Source organism: Neolamprologus brichardi, chromosome 15 (genome assembly GCF_056152115.1).
Source record: "Neolamprologus brichardi isolate AB-2024 chromosome 15, ASM5615211v1, whole genome shotgun sequence".
In the NCBI taxonomy this organism is placed as follows: Eukaryota; Metazoa; Chordata; class Actinopteri; order Cichliformes; family Cichlidae; genus Neolamprologus; species Neolamprologus brichardi.
This window is the reverse complement of record NC_142118.1, coordinates 28,030,486-28,046,392: the sequence shown is the minus strand read 5'-3', so window position 1 is coordinate 28,046,392 and position 15,907 is coordinate 28,030,486. Positions and strand designations below refer to the sequence as shown.

At 42.7% G+C, this 15,907-nt stretch overlaps 2 protein-coding genes across 2 annotated transcripts; both read left to right on the top strand.

The window, feature by feature from the left end:
* The first annotated feature begins 442 nt into the window (after positions 1-442).
* ephx1 (epoxide hydrolase 1, microsomal (xenobiotic)) lies at positions 443-9,743 on the top strand. Its single transcript, XM_006796215.3, has 9 exons — positions 443-657; positions 4,849-5,040; positions 5,147-5,327; positions 5,400-5,618; positions 6,402-6,531; positions 6,731-6,945; positions 7,126-7,234; positions 7,623-7,745; positions 7,943-9,743. Exons 2-9 carry the CDS (start codon positions 4,858-4,860, stop codon positions 8,151-8,153), a joined length of 1,371 nt encoding a protein of 456 aa, XP_006796278.1. The 5' UTR covers positions 443-657; positions 4,849-4,857; the 3' UTR covers positions 8,154-9,743.
* Positions 9,744-9,817: 74 nt separating this feature from the next.
* On the top strand, positions 9,818-15,546 carry tcf23 (transcription factor 23). The gene is made up of 4 exons (XM_006796216.3): positions 9,818-13,372; positions 14,024-14,179; positions 14,307-14,468; positions 15,010-15,546. Exons 1-4 carry the CDS (start codon positions 13,205-13,207, stop codon positions 15,136-15,138), a joined length of 615 nt encoding a protein of 204 aa, XP_006796279.1. The 5' UTR covers positions 9,818-13,204; the 3' UTR covers positions 15,139-15,546.
* Positions 15,547-15,907: the final 361 nt, after the last annotated feature.

Genomic DNA, 15,907 nt, shown 5'->3' with positions numbered 1-15,907 from the left:
ACAGCGGGGAAGAGGAACGGTGATAAAGGGCAAAAAACCAAACGGTGAGCCTTCCTTTTATTGGATTCTCCCATTTAATCCAAGCTCCCTGCCCCCTCATGCCTGCCATCTTCTGGGGAAGAGATGAGAAAAGATGAGAGCCCTAGAACTTCTTGTATTGAGACACCGAAAGGCTCCACAGTCCTGATCACAGACAAGTGTTGCCTTAAATGAAATTAAAATGTCATTTAATTTCCGTTTTGAAAGCACGGATTATTCCTGTTGTGCAGCAAAGTGTGCACATTGTTTCAGTTGACTATCATAACCCCGGATTCCATTTCCCCCCTGCTTTTTATTTCCCAACCAATTCAAAAACATTTTCCCCATAAAATACTACAACTCCCATGATCCCTTACCACATGCATGTGGTTTCTAGGACAAAAGTCAGTTCTTGCCTGTTCCTGCTTCGTGCTGTTGCTGCGTTCAGCTCTGGTTCAGTTCAGGGACAGGGAAGAAAAACGCTGGTTTCGCAGTGGAGCAGAAAAGCGCCGCCAGCAGCGAGCAGCCTTCTGGACCGGACCTTTAATAGTAAAACTGCGAAGAGCTATGTTACTTTTCCTGACTGCTGAATTGTTTTGATTTTATGAGCAGAAGAAGAAGCGACCAACAATCTAAAAGGTACGGCCACTTCGCATACCTCCAGTAAAGAGCTCGACGCGATTAACTTTGACATAAATAGTGCGTGGGAAAGCTCCCACTGTGTCGTCGTCAGTTTTTGTTAGTGACTTATAGCTTTATGATAATACCTGTGAGCAAAATATCAATATCAAATATCATATATAAACAAGTTATATCATTTATTTTGTTTATCTATTTCAAAAAATATTAAAAATAGTCATTAATCTGTGTTCGTAGCTTGACCACACTGTAGCGTTTTTGGACGGATCTAGAGCGGCAGATGTATTTCTGGCTGCAGTGTTCGTGTGAATGGGGCAGTTTGTTCGAGAAAACAGACCTATTTCATTTGACTAAAAGGGCTAACAGCCACCAGGGATGCTGAACTTTATACAGTGTATCCTCTTTGAATAAATACACACGCAAACAGGGTCTCAGTCCAGACTTTTCCACCAGTGGATTGCAGTCTGGCCCGTGTTAGCTGCCTCTGATGTGTCCGGTAGTGGTGGGCGGATCGATCCAAATACCGATAGTATCGATCCCAAGTCGGCATCGGTATCGGATCGATACTAGCCTGGTGATATCGATTCTTTACTTTGAGTTCTGCTCATTTACAACGCTGTGCTTTCGGCAAAAACGAAACAACCAGGTCGCTGGACTCGCCGCTCCTGTGTCAGCGGAGAGCAGGCACACTTTGCTCCCTCTCCCCCACTCTTATGTTTTGGTGTTGCACTGACTTAGACACTTTGGGGGTTGTTAAGTTGTTTACATATTAATTATATTTTTTTGTTTTTGTTGTTGAGAATTTTAATTGTAATTTTTGTATTAGTTTATCAACAGTATTTGTTTTAATTTGTTTACTGGTTTGCGTGCACTTAAGATTAAAAAAAAAAAGATCGCCACCACGGCAGACCCGATGGCATTTTCATGCTTCGCAGCATCATTTATTCTTACAATAATCACACGGTTGTTGTAACAGTACATTCAACGGCTTCAGCTCTCCCGCTGGGAGCCGTACACATCACCACCACCAAACCTGCAGCAGCATCGCAGAACATGCTCTACCACATACCCTGCCACATACCCCCCTCGCCCGCTTCACCTCACCCCGCAAGCAGGCGAGGAAATCGGCCCGGACCATCGGCACACCATGCCCCAGCCCAGTGACGGGGAAGTGTCCACTCTGGCGGTCGCCCGCGCCTCCAGCGGAAGCCACGGAGCTGACCTGATGGCCACCCATATGACAAGCAGCAGCGGTGCAGCAGGCGTGGAAGTGAGCTGGGGTTCACAGGCAGCTGGGCAGACGGCCGGTGTTGTGCCAAAAAGTGATTGTCTGCCAAAAACTGATTTCCGGTATTTGCCAAAAACTGATTGCTCGTATTTAAACTGCTATAAGTAACTTGTTGGCCTATAATATGTGAAACATATGTCAAATGCATCCCTCATGGATGACACAAAGTCATATTGAGCCACAAACAACATTCGTGTAACAAGGTAGAAGCCGCAATCAGTTTTTGGCAGCGACTTTTATAGAACCTTTATTTATGCAGTTAAAAAAATCTCATTAACATTAAAAATGTCTTTTGTAAGAGTTAGTTGGCCAGGAGGACAGCAGAAATGGCAGCAAATATTACAATAGTTCTGTAAAAATATTTTAAGTGGGGATAAAGGACCGGATTGGTTATAATGTGAGTACAATAACACAGAGTTATAAAGATACTTGAAAAAACAGATAATCTTTTAATTCTATATATAACCCCTTTGTAAACGCTGTTCACCGAAGTCTATTTACCAACATACGTAAAGATATTACACATAAAAAATACACGGAAACATTGGAAATCAGTTTTTGGCAGGCAATCACTTTTTGGCACCAGCACGCAGGACCATGCAGCCTGCGTGCCGAAGTGGACAGCACGCCGCCCTCAGGCGTGGCAGGACCCCCGTGCACCTCGACCTCCGTCTCCAGCTTGGCAGGTCCCGCTGGCGCGCCAGCCTCCGGCTCACCCCGAGCCGCGCGCTGTCCACACGGTTGCTGTAACAGTAGCCTACATTCAATGGCTGCATCCCTCCTGCTGCCAGCTGTACACATCAACACCAAAAACAACAACAGCACAAGCAGCGCACAGGTTTTAAGCCGGCGAGGCACCATTGTAGATGCAGTGAAGGTGAGTCCATCTCACCTGCAGCGGCATCGCAGACCACGAGCTGCCACAATAATAAAACGTTTTTTTATTTAATTATAAATAAATTATTTCTCCTAATTATGTCCTGGGTTTTAACTAAATAATAATACCAAAGGAAATGTCACAAAAAACACTTAAGGTCATGAAAATTAATTGCAATTTAGCAATTCAATGAGGCATCCACCTTATTTATTGAAAAGTATCGGTATCGGTATTGGTATCGGTGATACTGGCCCAAATTTACTTGGTATCGGATCGATACTAAAATATGCAGTATCCACACCACTAAGTGTCCGGTGTTCGCTGCTCGGTTATTGTGGATTAATACACTGTGTGAGTGTGCGCATGCACGCTACTGATCGTGAACAGCTTTGTCATACTGCTCTGTGACTGAGGTGCCCTCGGTCTTGCTGTCTAATCCTATTAGCTAACCCCAAAACAACCATACAACACAACACTGACACTTTGTGTGCTCGACGTTTTTTTCCCCTAAACTCGTGCCCATGACAAATGACTCAACTTAAGTTAAAGTCTGTCCGATCTGTGGAGTACTGCTATTCAGATTCTCAGCCTGAACTTCACTAAAAGTACCAATAGTAGCTTTATTATGAGTAAAAGCCACATAATTTACACATAATTTATTCCCATTTCTTCAGTTAAATCTATAAAAATTGTCAACGATGCCACAGTTGACAGACATAGTATTTTTCCACCAACGAGGTGATTCCTAAAGAGCTACAAGTCTTGGCACATTTTTAGTCCTTTAAAAAATCTGAGGAAACTGGATAAGTATACAATAAAATAAGAAGTCACAAGGTAAAAGATATCTGAAAATCATGCTCATAGTAAGTAAATCTAGCAAAGACCTGAGACAGGACCTGAGAGATGAGAGATGCATCTGGGCCTTCAGTTGATCCATCTATTGTTTACTGAAGCCTCATCAGAACTGGTCTCATTAGAAGGGCGGCTGTCATACAGCCATTCTTAAGGAAAGGAAAAAGGGAGAAAAGGCTGAGGTATGCTAATTTGCACATGAATAAATCAACGTACCCATTTCCAATTTTCCTTGAAAAATATAAGGATCCAAGGAGTGGCACTATGCTGTATTCTGTTAGAGTATAATGAACCCGGCCAAAGTTTTCAATAATGGGGTCAGCATTGGTGCAGGTAATCCTTATGAACCAAAGTTCAGGATTTGGACCAATTCAGCAGTGACTGAACTTTCCCTGATAACGACTGTGTTGAGTCTGTTCCTTCCCATTACATGCAAGGCCACCTGGGTTGGCTGGAAGACTGTTTACTTAGCCTGGCAAGGCGAAGGACACTGTCTCAGCTGAACTCTGGACACGCACACACATAATATACACTGATATGCACACACTCATCCCCCCCCCCCCCCCCTTCCAAACGCCTTCGACGCTTATTCCCTTCCGATGCTGCACCCTTTACCCACCCCTGTTGCTTGTTGTGTGTTTCTTTGGTGTATTAAGAGTTTTTTCATGTGCTATGTGCAGAGGTGTTTTTTCCTGTTCTCAAACTGATCTCCCTGTTGGAGCTCAGTCTGGGGGGAGTTATTTTTTCTCTTTATCTTTCCTCATGTGGTGCATTTTCCATTGTTATACCTCTCTGACCTGTCTTTCCCATGTGATGTTTTGTGTAATGTATGTATGGTTGGAGGGTAAGATGGCGCCAACCATTGCGTGCAATAGGTCGGCAGCCTTATGAAATTTCCCCTTGTGGGACTAATAAAGGTATATCAATTCAATTCAATTCAAAATAAGAGTAAGGGGGTTGTGCAGTAGTAAATTGATCACATTTTTAACGTGGATGGATGCAAACTACTTCTTTTTAAAAAAAAATTATCTATTTTTGGACAAAGTGACAAAATACAGGCACAGCATAGCACAGTCTATAGATGACAGATTCATGGCTACTACCTTAAATGATGCCTGGGTGTAGATGTTGTTTCATTTTTTTCCTCTGTCCTGTCTGTCATTCATTCTTGCAGACTCTCATCATGTTCACAGAGGTCCTACTTGCTCTGGTGATTGGTGGACTGATCTACTTCCTGGTTCAGAGGAGTAAGAATCAGGTCCTAACAACAGAGGATGGCTGGTGGGGTTCTGGAGCACCCCGTGATGCTGGGGAGGACGACACTATCCGCTCCTTCAGGGTAACCACCAGCGATCAAGAGCTGGAGGTTAGTTTTCCTCTCAGTTGGTCACACAGGATAGATGGTGCATTTGCTGCTGAGAAATTCCACCTCGCACAAATAGACTTGTACATCTTCTCTTATTTCTTGTCAGGACCTCTACAGGAGGATTGATCTGACTCGTCCTTTTCCCTCACTGGAGGACAGCCAGTTTAATTATGGCTTCAACTCGCAGTACCTGCAGAAGGTGGTCTCTTACTGGAGAAATGAGTTTGACTGGAGGAAGCAGGTCGACAAGCTCAACCAGTACCCTCATTTCAAAACCAAGATTGAGGGTGAGACTAAGCTGGCACATTCATGAAGAAGAATGCTGTTGGTTGTCTCTAACCTGTTAAAAATCTGTCCAGGCATTGATATCCATTACCTGCATGTGAAACCCAAAAAGGTGCCAGAAGGGACGAGTGCTGTTCCACTGATTATGGTCCATGGCTGGCCTGGCTCCTTCTATGAGTTCTATGGATTGATCCCTCTGCTCACAGACCTGTCAAACCCACACGACCTCGTGTTTGAGGTGGTGTGTCCCTCCATTCCAGGGTATGGCTTCTCTGAAGCACCACATAAGAAAGGTGAGCCTGGGATTTCTTTACTTTGACCACATTATCCCATCATCACTGTTGTAACAGTATCACTAGACTCTTTTATCATGGTCAAAGACTTTAAAATAACCATATTTGTTGAAGGGGAAATAAAAAAACTACCCTGCACCCAACTTGTTAATACAAGTTGGGTGCAGGGTAGTTTTTTTGTTAATTGGTAAACCCTAAGCAGTCACAAAGTGTACAAAGGACATTAAATACACAAAACAGCGTAAATCCAGGTTGACCTTAATAAGCTAAGTAAGAAAGAAGGGGACCTTCCTCATCTTCCTATCCCAGACCCTGGAGAGGTCGCAGAGTGAAAAAATAAGAAATCAGAAATCAGGCACTTTTTCATATGTGCACACATCCACTTTTTTATAAATGAGCAACATAATTAGCTGCTTCTCCACTGTGTCTCTCAACTGTAGTGGTTGGACTGCAGATGGTGGCAGCAGTACTCGCCAATTTTAGTGTAGTGCCTCATGAACCTCTTGCAGAGCCAGATTGGAGTAGCTCACAGCTGAGCTCCAGATGTTAAAAGTTGCAGTTGGTCTGACTGTAAGGATGAGATCCTCTCTGGAGATGCAGCTGATTTATATCAGTTATCACGATTAGATCAGAGAGACCTGGCCAGTGAGCCAGCTGGTAGAGAAAACAGGATGGTCAGTGGTTAGCAGCACTAAAATAAATGTTGGAATTTACCGTTAGTAAAGTCAGTGTGAAGGAAATGCAAGAATGCTGCGTTTTCTAACTCTGTCTCCATGTGAACAGGTTTTGATTCGGTCTGCGCGGCTCGTATCTTCCACAAACTGATGAAGCGTCTGGGTTTCCAGCAGTACTACGCTCACGGTGGAGACTGGGGCTGGCTGGTCACCACCAACATGGCTCAGCTGGAACCCAAGTATGTGATACAAGAGCTACACCAAATGTACTGGGTATAAATGACGTCTTATTGAGAAATATTACACCAAATTCTGAGCATGGCGATAGTTTTCTGTAGTATACTTGTTCAAAGAACAGTAGACCTCTGTGAGGCATGCAAACATTTTTGTATTTCTGGACATTTTTTTTGTAAGCAGTCTTTTTTTCTTCGCCCCCAGAACTGTCAAAGGCTTGCATTTGAACTTTGCCCCGCCCTCCAAGCCAGGGCTGTCCATGGCTTTGTCCATGATGCTTGGCCGGCACTTCCCTAAGCTGTTTGGCTTCACTGACTTTGATATTCAGCGATTATTTCCCTGCATGGAGAAACTGGTGGTAGAATTCATCAAAGAGACTGGCTACATGCATATCCAGGCCACCAAGCCTGACACTGTGGGTAAGAACTTGGAGAAGATGGTTTCAAGCAGCATAACCCAGTTCAAGTCTGACTGGGGAACTTGGTTGCATTTTCCTGTACTTAATATACTTGTAATCTCCCTTCAAATTATTTTATTTGCTCAAGATTCCTAAAATATTTTGTGTACATTGAATTATATTTTACTTTCTGACCCTTGAGGTCGAGGGCTGAATGACTCTCCAGTGGGTCTAGCTGCCTACATTCTGGAGAAGTTCTCCACATGGACGAGCCATGACTTCAGGAACCTGGATGATGGAGGACTCACACGGTGAATACAGCAGAATATTAGAATATGTCCCACTAATATTAGTGGAACCCCACCCCAACCGGTGGGAGCAGATGGTTGCCCCTCTCCTGAGCCTGGTTGTGCTGGAGTTTTCTTCCTGTCAAAAGGGAGCTTTTCCTTCCCACTGTTGCCAAAGTGCTTGCTCATAGGGGGTCATCTGATTGTTGGCGTTTTCTCTGTATGTATGTACCTTGAGGCGACTGGTGTTGTGATTTGGTGCTGTATAAATAAAATTGAATTGAAGGTTATAAGAAGTTGTGAACTTAAGTAGTAGCATGTGTATTAGCAGTGCTATCTATTCTGAAATAGGCTTGTTTCCTTAGTTTTTCAGTTGTCAGTAGTCTTATATCAGTGGGGTCATGTGTTGCAGGAAGTTCTCTCTAGATGACCTGCTGACAAACGTCATGATCTATTGGACCTCTGGCTGCATTATCTCCTCCATGAGGTTCTACAAGGAAAACTTTGGCCAAGGTCTTGATGCTCCACATGCAAAGTAAGTGAGAACAAATGCCAAATTCCCATAAAGCACATCAGCAACATCTTATTGGTTGAAAGGTGTTTGTTGTTAACAGTCTTCAACAGCTCTGTGCCACCCAACTTTGTCATTTAAAAACCTAATTTTGAAATATTCAGAATGACTTGTTTAGTAAAATCTAATGCTGATTCACAACTGTCACCGTCTCCTCCCAGGATACCAGTCTATGTCCCCACGGGTTTCGCCTGCTTTCCCAACGAGTTGATGCACACGCCCAAGCTGTGGGTCAAACAGAAATACCGTAAACTTGTGACCTTTACTCCCATGGACCGCGGTGGTCATTTTGCTGCTATGGAAGAGCCCGAGCTGATGGCAGAGGACATCCAGAAATTCACAAAGATTGTGGAAGGGAAGGTGAAAGAGTAGAGGATGGACTGACAAATACAGAAGTATGAATAGACATCAGCTGGGACAAAGTTCTGAGCAGTAAGTGGACATACTTCATCTAGAATCAGAGTCTAAGCTTTGTATTTCTTATCTGAAGTGGATTCTGTAAGATAGGATAGCTCTCTAAGTGACACTATGATAAAGTCATATGCAGTGTTAATGGTGAAATAATGAGTGGTGGCTGAAATTGAAAATTTGTTGAGAGGTTGGGTTACTATGAAAATCACAGCTTGTTTTCAATCTACTGTTTAGAATTTAAGGCTACACCTTTCATTCTTAAACTTGCAGTTTATTTTTATGAAATTTATGGAAAAGTTGGACGTAGTCTCTGGTGAAAACTAGAGCTTAAACCTGCATTCTTGCTAAAGGCCAGCAGGGGGTGTCAAATCTGATTAAAGAAATGATCCTGGTTGTATAGAAGTCTATGGAAAAACCGCACAGCTTCTCACTTGATACATGCACTCAGTAAAAACTTTACTGATAGGCTTTTGGTGTCAACTGAAGGTTTCATGTCTTGTTAAATATAAAATGATACCATCTTTGCATTCTCTTTGATCTACTTGGAGTAAAGTAGGTAACAAAACAAGGTAAAATCGCACAGCTGCAATAATGATTGTGCAGTCTCTCAGTTTCTCAGTCAGATTTACCCTGCCCAATGATGTCTGGTTTCAAAACATCAAGATGGCAATAGTTGCGAGGTTGAAGTCAAGGTTTAAAATAGTTACAAAGTAGTGGGTGATGTGACAGTGGTTAGATCCATCTTTTATGTCTGTGATGTCTCAGTCGTCCAGGTCATCATAGTCTAAGGAGCTTGGAAAGAAAAGCGTCTTTCTGCAACTTCCCACTCCATGAATCCAGGGGTCCGTTCCCTAGTTTCTAACTTCCTTACAGCATCTCTCAGCCTCGTAGTTGTGAGAACAGTTTCTAAGCAGCTGCAGATGGGAGGTTAGGGGGCACATGGTGGGATTGTGTTGACAGCATAAACAAGGTGCCAGGCATTCCTCTGACTGATAGCGCGAAACCTCTGCACTTAAGCCACAACAATAATAACACTTGATTGCCTTAAAGCTTCAGGTTATGTTTTAATTTTTTTTTCAGAGTCATTTAAAACTAACTTGGAAGTTGAAAACCTTTGAAGTCAGTCGTCTGTTGAGACATTCCACAACTTCTTACGCAGATGATCCTTTACTGCCTTGGAGTTACTTGCCAGGGTCTGTAACGTGCATCAGATTTACATCTTGTGTCAGTTAGCTTTTGATTGGCGGCAGTTTACCCCACCTTGATGTTGCTGCAAGTTAATTTAAAATATATATTTTACTATCATGACTAGAAATTCCTCATTCGAGGCCTAACAATATAGTGATAGTGCTGCAAAACGAGTTAAATCACAATCAGAGCTCCTGATGTCTCTTTAAGAGTTTCCTTGTATATCTGCTGTTGCCTTTAAAAGTCAATAAAGATGTCAAATTCAGAACTGTAAGCTGCAATTTTGTGTATGTTGCCTTTCCAAAATCACCAGACTGACCTCTGGCTCCATTTTAAACCCAATAAAACTGACGCTGCTTTAAATTTCTGTATTTCAGTTTCAGTTTTTGACTCTCTGACACAGCTCCACTGCTAAAGACTCGTTCTGAGAAGTATGTGTAAACTTTACTGTGTGTTTGCACGTTTCTGAAGTTTCTTCTGTGTAGAAATGTACGAAAGCCACAGACCCAAACTGGCTCCCAGTCTGCAGCTCATTTTGCAGTTCTAGGATTCTGTAATTCAGACGATGTTTAAAATGTCCCACGTCTACACAGTCTGGACGTGTGATAATTCAAGTTGTGGTTGGAAATGGTAGCTAATGGGAGTGTTGGTTACATTACCACTTTGTCCAAAATTAACTTTATTGTAATTGTGCATAAGATTTTATTATTTAACAAGTTGGAGTGCCTTTAAAAAGCTGTTATTCAAGGTGGTCTTTGGTTAAGATGTGAAGCCTGAAAACTGCAACCTGGGATTAAATATTTAACAGTTTGCAAACAAACTCAAAAGGACTAAATTATATATTTAGTTGTTAACAATGAGAAAACAAGTAGCCCAGATTGTTTTGTTTTATTCCAAATCCGTGCTTTTTGGCTAAAACTGAGCTTCATTGTTTGTTGTAATTATAATTGTGTTCTTCAGTAAGCAACCCAAGTCCAAATGTCTTTGGCTCTAGTGCAGGGGTTTGCAACCTTTAACACCCAAAGAGCCATTTGGACCCGGTTTCCACGCAAAAGAAAACACTGGCAGCCGCAAATACTTTTTGAAATCTAAAATGAAGATAACACTGTATATATTGTTTTTTTACCTTTATGCTTTGTGTGAACAACTAAAGTAAGTAAGTAAAGTTTATTTATTAAGCGCTTTTCACAGACAGGCAGTCACAAAGCGCTGTACACAAATATTAAAATAAACAATACAATCAATAGACATTATACACAATGTAAAAGATCAAATGTAAATAATGTAAAGAATATAAAATACGTAGATCAACAAAAGGCTTGTTTGAACAGAATCGTTTTTAACTGCTATTTAAAAGAATCCACAGAGCAAATAAGGTGTGTTGCTTATGAAATCCATGAAGTGCTACAGAGAAAATTACATTTTATTTATGTAATTAACACATTTTGAACTCTTAAAGAAATATAACAAAAGGAAAGACACCCAGCTGAACTAAAATGATCCAGTAAACAAAAACTGTTGTGAGCTACCACCCTTATATCGCCTTTGGGCTTTTGGAGCCTTGACCTGACTTTTAAAAAATAATTTTAAAAAAAGCACTATGTTGCTAAAAAAAAAGAAGATATTTGCAAAATTCTGCCTAAATATGTATTTTACCTGGTTAATGTGTGTGGCAGGGTGTGGTCTGCAGCGCTGCTGCAGGGGAGGCGGACGCACCTGAGCGGCACCCGCAATCACACCTCGCCGTCTTAAAGTCTGTGCTCTCTCTGCTGTTGAAAAGCTACAGCCGGCTGTATGCGTACAGCAACCGTGTGTGGAAAGCGGTCAATAAAGAGATGCTGAAAAGCGTGTTCATGCAAACATCGTCGGGTCTGCCGTGATATGTTCACAATAAGACTTATGGTCCCGAACCTCTGCGCACAGCGTCTGCAAATCGGGGCTTTCATCTTTACGCAGGACTGTAAGCTGTCATCTGTGAGGCGTGAGCGGTGTTTGTTTTTAACATAGTTCACGGTGGAGAACAGCTGCTGACATAATGTGGATCCGAAGATCCATAATTGGCCTACCCGGGGTTGAAAGTCTCGATAAATGCACGGCGTTTCGGCGGGTACACCGGCTTCCGCGAGTGTGACGCTTATTTTGAGTGATGAAAAAATAATAAGATATAATTTTATTTTTATATTTCAAAATCACAATAATCTTCCAATTTAGAACTACAAGCTAAAAAAAGAACTAAACACGAATGAAATACACTTCAGCTAAATACTTACAATTTATTTTCCCAAACCACCCGGAGCTGCAAAATAAAGACTAAAGAGCCGCATGCGGCTCCGGAGCCGTGGGTTGCCGACCCCTGCTCTAGTGGAATGTTTTTTTCACAAGTCACTCTGACCTCTTCAGAAAATATTTTAATCTTTCTGTGCTGCCAAAAGGTGTTCCTCCAGCCTCTGTGCATGAGTTTGTGTGTTCAGTATATTTCTCTGTATTGAAACGTTTTATCGTAGTTATAGTGTGTTTGTCTGAGGCCTGTATTCACCAGCTTGAGTGAGTTTCAGCAGAAAGCTTTCTAACTTTTCATTTCCATTCACATCAATTTCTAATGTAAAATGATCAGATTAAGTAATTCTTATGTAATCTGCTTTCTTAAACAGTCTTTTGTGTTTGTGGGATCTAATAAGTGAATTATGCAGATGTGCTTGTCCAGCTTTGCGTTATTAAAAAGCTTATCCGGTTCTGAGGTTCAGTAATCCAGATGAGGGCTAAAATGCTCCACATGCCTGCTATGTCTGTTCTTGCTAACCAGCTTGGGTGACCTTTGCTGCATGTCACGTGCTTCTCTGTGAGAATAAAACCTTTGAGCAAAAAGCCTCGGACGCAGATTTTGATTTCAGGCTCAGTTCTCCGTTTCTTACATGGAATAGGAAGCTGAGCCTCACTGCTAGGGTTGCCCAAGATTTTGGATTTGACAGCCCTGACTACCTTCCTAATCCTAAATACTTGCTGGTGTGATGTACAGCATTGGCTTGCCACAAAATCAGATTCATGACTGTTCAAGTCAAAAGTGCTCCAAGGCCATAAATGTATTTCTCACTGCTCCGTTACATCTCATGTCGCGCTGCCCCAGAATTCTGTTTCCAGCTGTTAGCACAGCTTTGAGGTTCCCAAGGCCCCCACAGTGCCCTGGCTCAGGACACCCTCCCAGAGCAATACTCCCCCAGGCCTGACTGCCTGCCTGCCTGGAACTCTTGGCAACCAAGCAGCCAGGGGAGGATCAGGATGACCGGGCGGCTGAGATAAGGACCACATGAAGTTCCCCACATTACCTCACCCGATAAGGAAACGAGCAGAGATTCACGGAAAGCCAGAGCGAGAGAGGGATAGAGACAGAGACGGTCAGACTTGGGAGGATGTCTCTGGGTGGATGGTGATTCGCAGAGAAGCAGCCATTGTTTAAGGGTCTGGGTGGAACTGGTGTCCCACAGAAGTCTCATGAAGTCTCCAGAGGAGCTTGGAGCTGCCCGCAGCAGGAAATCATCTCATTAATAACTTCATGAGATCAGATGAGCATTTCTGCTGTTCTTCACTTAACTAGTCACATCTCATATACAGATTTGACTTCAAAAATGTGCTCACACTAGATGAAGGGATGACCTCAGATTCTGTTTTCTTTTGGGTCCAGCAAAGTACCTAGGAAAAGAAAGTATCTCTCATAGCAATCTCCAGCACTGGAAAATAAAGCTTCATCCGTCCAATGAAAACACACTGAATGTAATTTAATTTCTCGAGACTTGAAGGGAATCTACTGCAGCACTTTGGCAGCACTCATGGCAGCGAATCCTCTGGAAGGTCTCATGTCGGTTGCAGAAAACCACCGGCTGGTTTCTGGCTGTGCAGCCGAGCCGCAGAGCCGGCAGCCTCTTTCGTCCCAGAGCCCAGCCTCCCTGCACGGACACAAGCTGAGCGTACGCAGCAGTCGGGAGTCCAAGAAGTGGGTGAGTTTGAAATAATGCTCCAGGTTTTTTTCCTCTTCTCAAACTCAAACATGACCCTGATTTTGCAGACAAATTATGCAATGCAGTGATTGATCACTTCCAGCAGCTGGTGGGAGACTGCAAAACCTTTCTTGCATTATATGAAGAATTTCATGAGAACATCTAAAATATGTGTTTATTTAAAGTAGCCAAATATAGTCAGCATTTTTCTCAGCTGTGGCACAGCCTCATACAATGTGTGCAGGATCTTCCCTCTTCTGAGGTCTGGTTCAATCAGTTTGTATTAACCGTAGTGACATGGAAACGCCGAGAAACCCAGACAATTAGAGAAGGGCACTTGGAGAACAAACAAAGTAGTCACTTACATGCGAGCGGCAGCGATCATGTGTGGATGTGTGCTGATGAAATATTTGTGAGCAGACTGCTTGGGTCTGTCCTGCAGGTTGACCTGTTTTCTTCTCCATTAAAGCAGAACTTAAAGCAGCAGTGTTTTGTACACTGTCAGAGCAGCTTCATGAATATTCTCTTTATTTTCTCTACTACCTGAAAGCAGCAATAATGCAGTCACAAAATCAGAACGCTTTTGTTTCTTTTAGTAATATTTGATAATCAGTCTGCAGAAATGTCAGGTTCTCGGCATGCTCTTTGCAGCAGGTACAATCAGTGTGCGGGTCCAGGTCAAACCCCGGTTCTGGTTGTGGGTCCGCGGTCCTGAACAGGGCGCTGAGGGCTCAGCACTCCCCGGAAAACGCAGCCCGAGAGAGGAGCAGAGTACGCAACCTGCGGCAGGCCTTTCACACTCTGCAGGTACAAAACACACACACTTGCCTCAGAGCTGTTACGTTACACTGCACTGTCAGTAGTTCTGCTGTACGCCCGTCTTTGGTGACGGCTGAAAAAGAGGCCGTCACAGCTGCTTCTCCCTTCTTTGCAGGCAGCTCTACCTTCAGTCCCACCTGACACCAAGCTGTCAAAGTTGGATGTTCTGGTTCTGGCTACTAACTACATAGCTCACCTGACAGAGACCCTAGACCAAGGAGGGATGCTAACGGAGCACACGACCTCAAGGCCGGGTGGATACCTGCATCCTGTTAAGGTTAGAAAGTGACGGCTCACTGCCTTCCATGCTATGCCCATTATTGTCTTACTCACATATATTATACAACTTGAAAAGATTTGATAATTGGCCATCACTAGTCAATAATATGTTCACTGTGCCTGCGCAAAATACTTTTAGCTACAGTCGAGTAAAAGAGGTTTTCACAGGATTCTCTGCAGTTCCTAGATGCACCTTTAGTGCTTGTTAAAAAATTCAGGTGTTTGTTCAATTCAATTCAATTTCAATTCAATTCAATTTTATTTATATAGTGCCAAATAACAACAAAAGTTGCCTCAAGGCGTTAACACAGTACCACGAAGTAAGAGCTATACCTCAGAATCTCCAGGCATCAGTTAGCATGTTAAATGTTAACGTTTGTCTCCGTAAGACTGAACAAGTGTGGCTTGTTCACACGTTGAGTGTAATGAGCTGGTTCAAATACAGAATGTACAGAATTGCAGAATGTGTAGCTGTTCTTACATTTATCCAGAGTCATGCTGGACGTCTGATCACAGGCTTAATCTGTGTCTCTTCTCAGAAATGGCCCATGCGTTCTCTGCTCTACTGTGGGAGTGTGGGAGAGCTTTTGTCAGCCAGTCAGATGACTCCACCTGGACAGGACAGGACACACCCACTGAGTCCTACCTTAGAAGGAGACAATGAGTGAAAGCCTGTTTAATGCTGTTTTATATCTTTAATCGTAACCAGCTATTGGTAGCAAAGGAGACATCAAAAGACATTCATGTGCAGAGATGGGCAAATTTCAAAGGATGTGGTGCACTGCTGCTGACGTGTGCTTAAAGACGAGCAAGGCAGACATTTTTATGTTACATATAAACAATGATGTTTTTGTCAAAGTACTTTTTTTAATCTAAATGCGGAAGTTAAATGAACTTTAATGAACCTGCAGCTAAGTTTTTACTTTCTGGTGTTGGATTTCTTTCTTTTAAATTAAATGTGGTCATGTGTCTTAAACAGAAAATAAAATGTGTTTGTGGAAAAAAAATCACATTTTCCCTGTAAGGAAGAGTCACCTGTTTGCTTTTTTTTCTTTTAAAAAAAAATAAAGTCTAAGTTTGTGAGGTTTTCCTACTTTATTATTTGAATGTGTGTGTGTGTGTGGGTCTGATCACTGAGTGTTCATTACAGCAGTGCCACAGAATGTAACCGTTTACTTGCACTAGGACAGCAGCGACTCTTAACGGCTCACGCAGGTTCAATAATGTGTAGCGTAAGACCTCCTATACAACTCATCCCATCCATGCTTGACCTACCCCAGATGATCTCCTTGTAACATAAAAACACAGAGATTGTAATTATCAGAAATCACTCCAGAATAGCTCTGTGGTGTTTTTGAGCCTGTAGAGTTACTGAGCAGTAAAGTGAATATCACTGAAAATGTCCAGAGTGCCACCAGACCCCCACCAGCAGCTTGT

Excerpts from the sequence above, each read along its gene's own strand:
- ephx1 (XM_006796215.3), top strand. The coding sequence starts at position 4,858 with ATGTTCACAGAGGTCCTACTTGCTCTGGTGATTGGTGGACTGATCTAC. Across the intron at positions 7,235-7,622 it reads GATGATGGAGGACTCACACG|GAAGTTCTCTCTAGATGACC; the intron begins GTGAATACAGCA and ends CATGTGTTGCAG. Across the intron at positions 7,746-7,942 it reads CTTGATGCTCCACATGCAAA|GATACCAGTCTATGTCCCCA; the intron begins GTAAGTGAGAAC and ends GTCTCCTCCCAG.
- tcf23 (XM_006796216.3), top strand. The coding sequence starts at position 13,205 with ATGGCAGCGAATCCTCTGGAAGGTCTCATGTCGGTTGCAGAAAACCAC. Across the intron at positions 13,373-14,023 it reads GTCGGGAGTCCAAGAAGTGG|CAGGTACAATCAGTGTGCGG; the intron begins GTGAGTTTGAAA and ends TGCTCTTTGCAG. Across the intron at positions 14,180-14,306 it reads AGGCCTTTCACACTCTGCAG|GCAGCTCTACCTTCAGTCCC; the intron begins GTACAAAACACA and ends CCTTCTTTGCAG.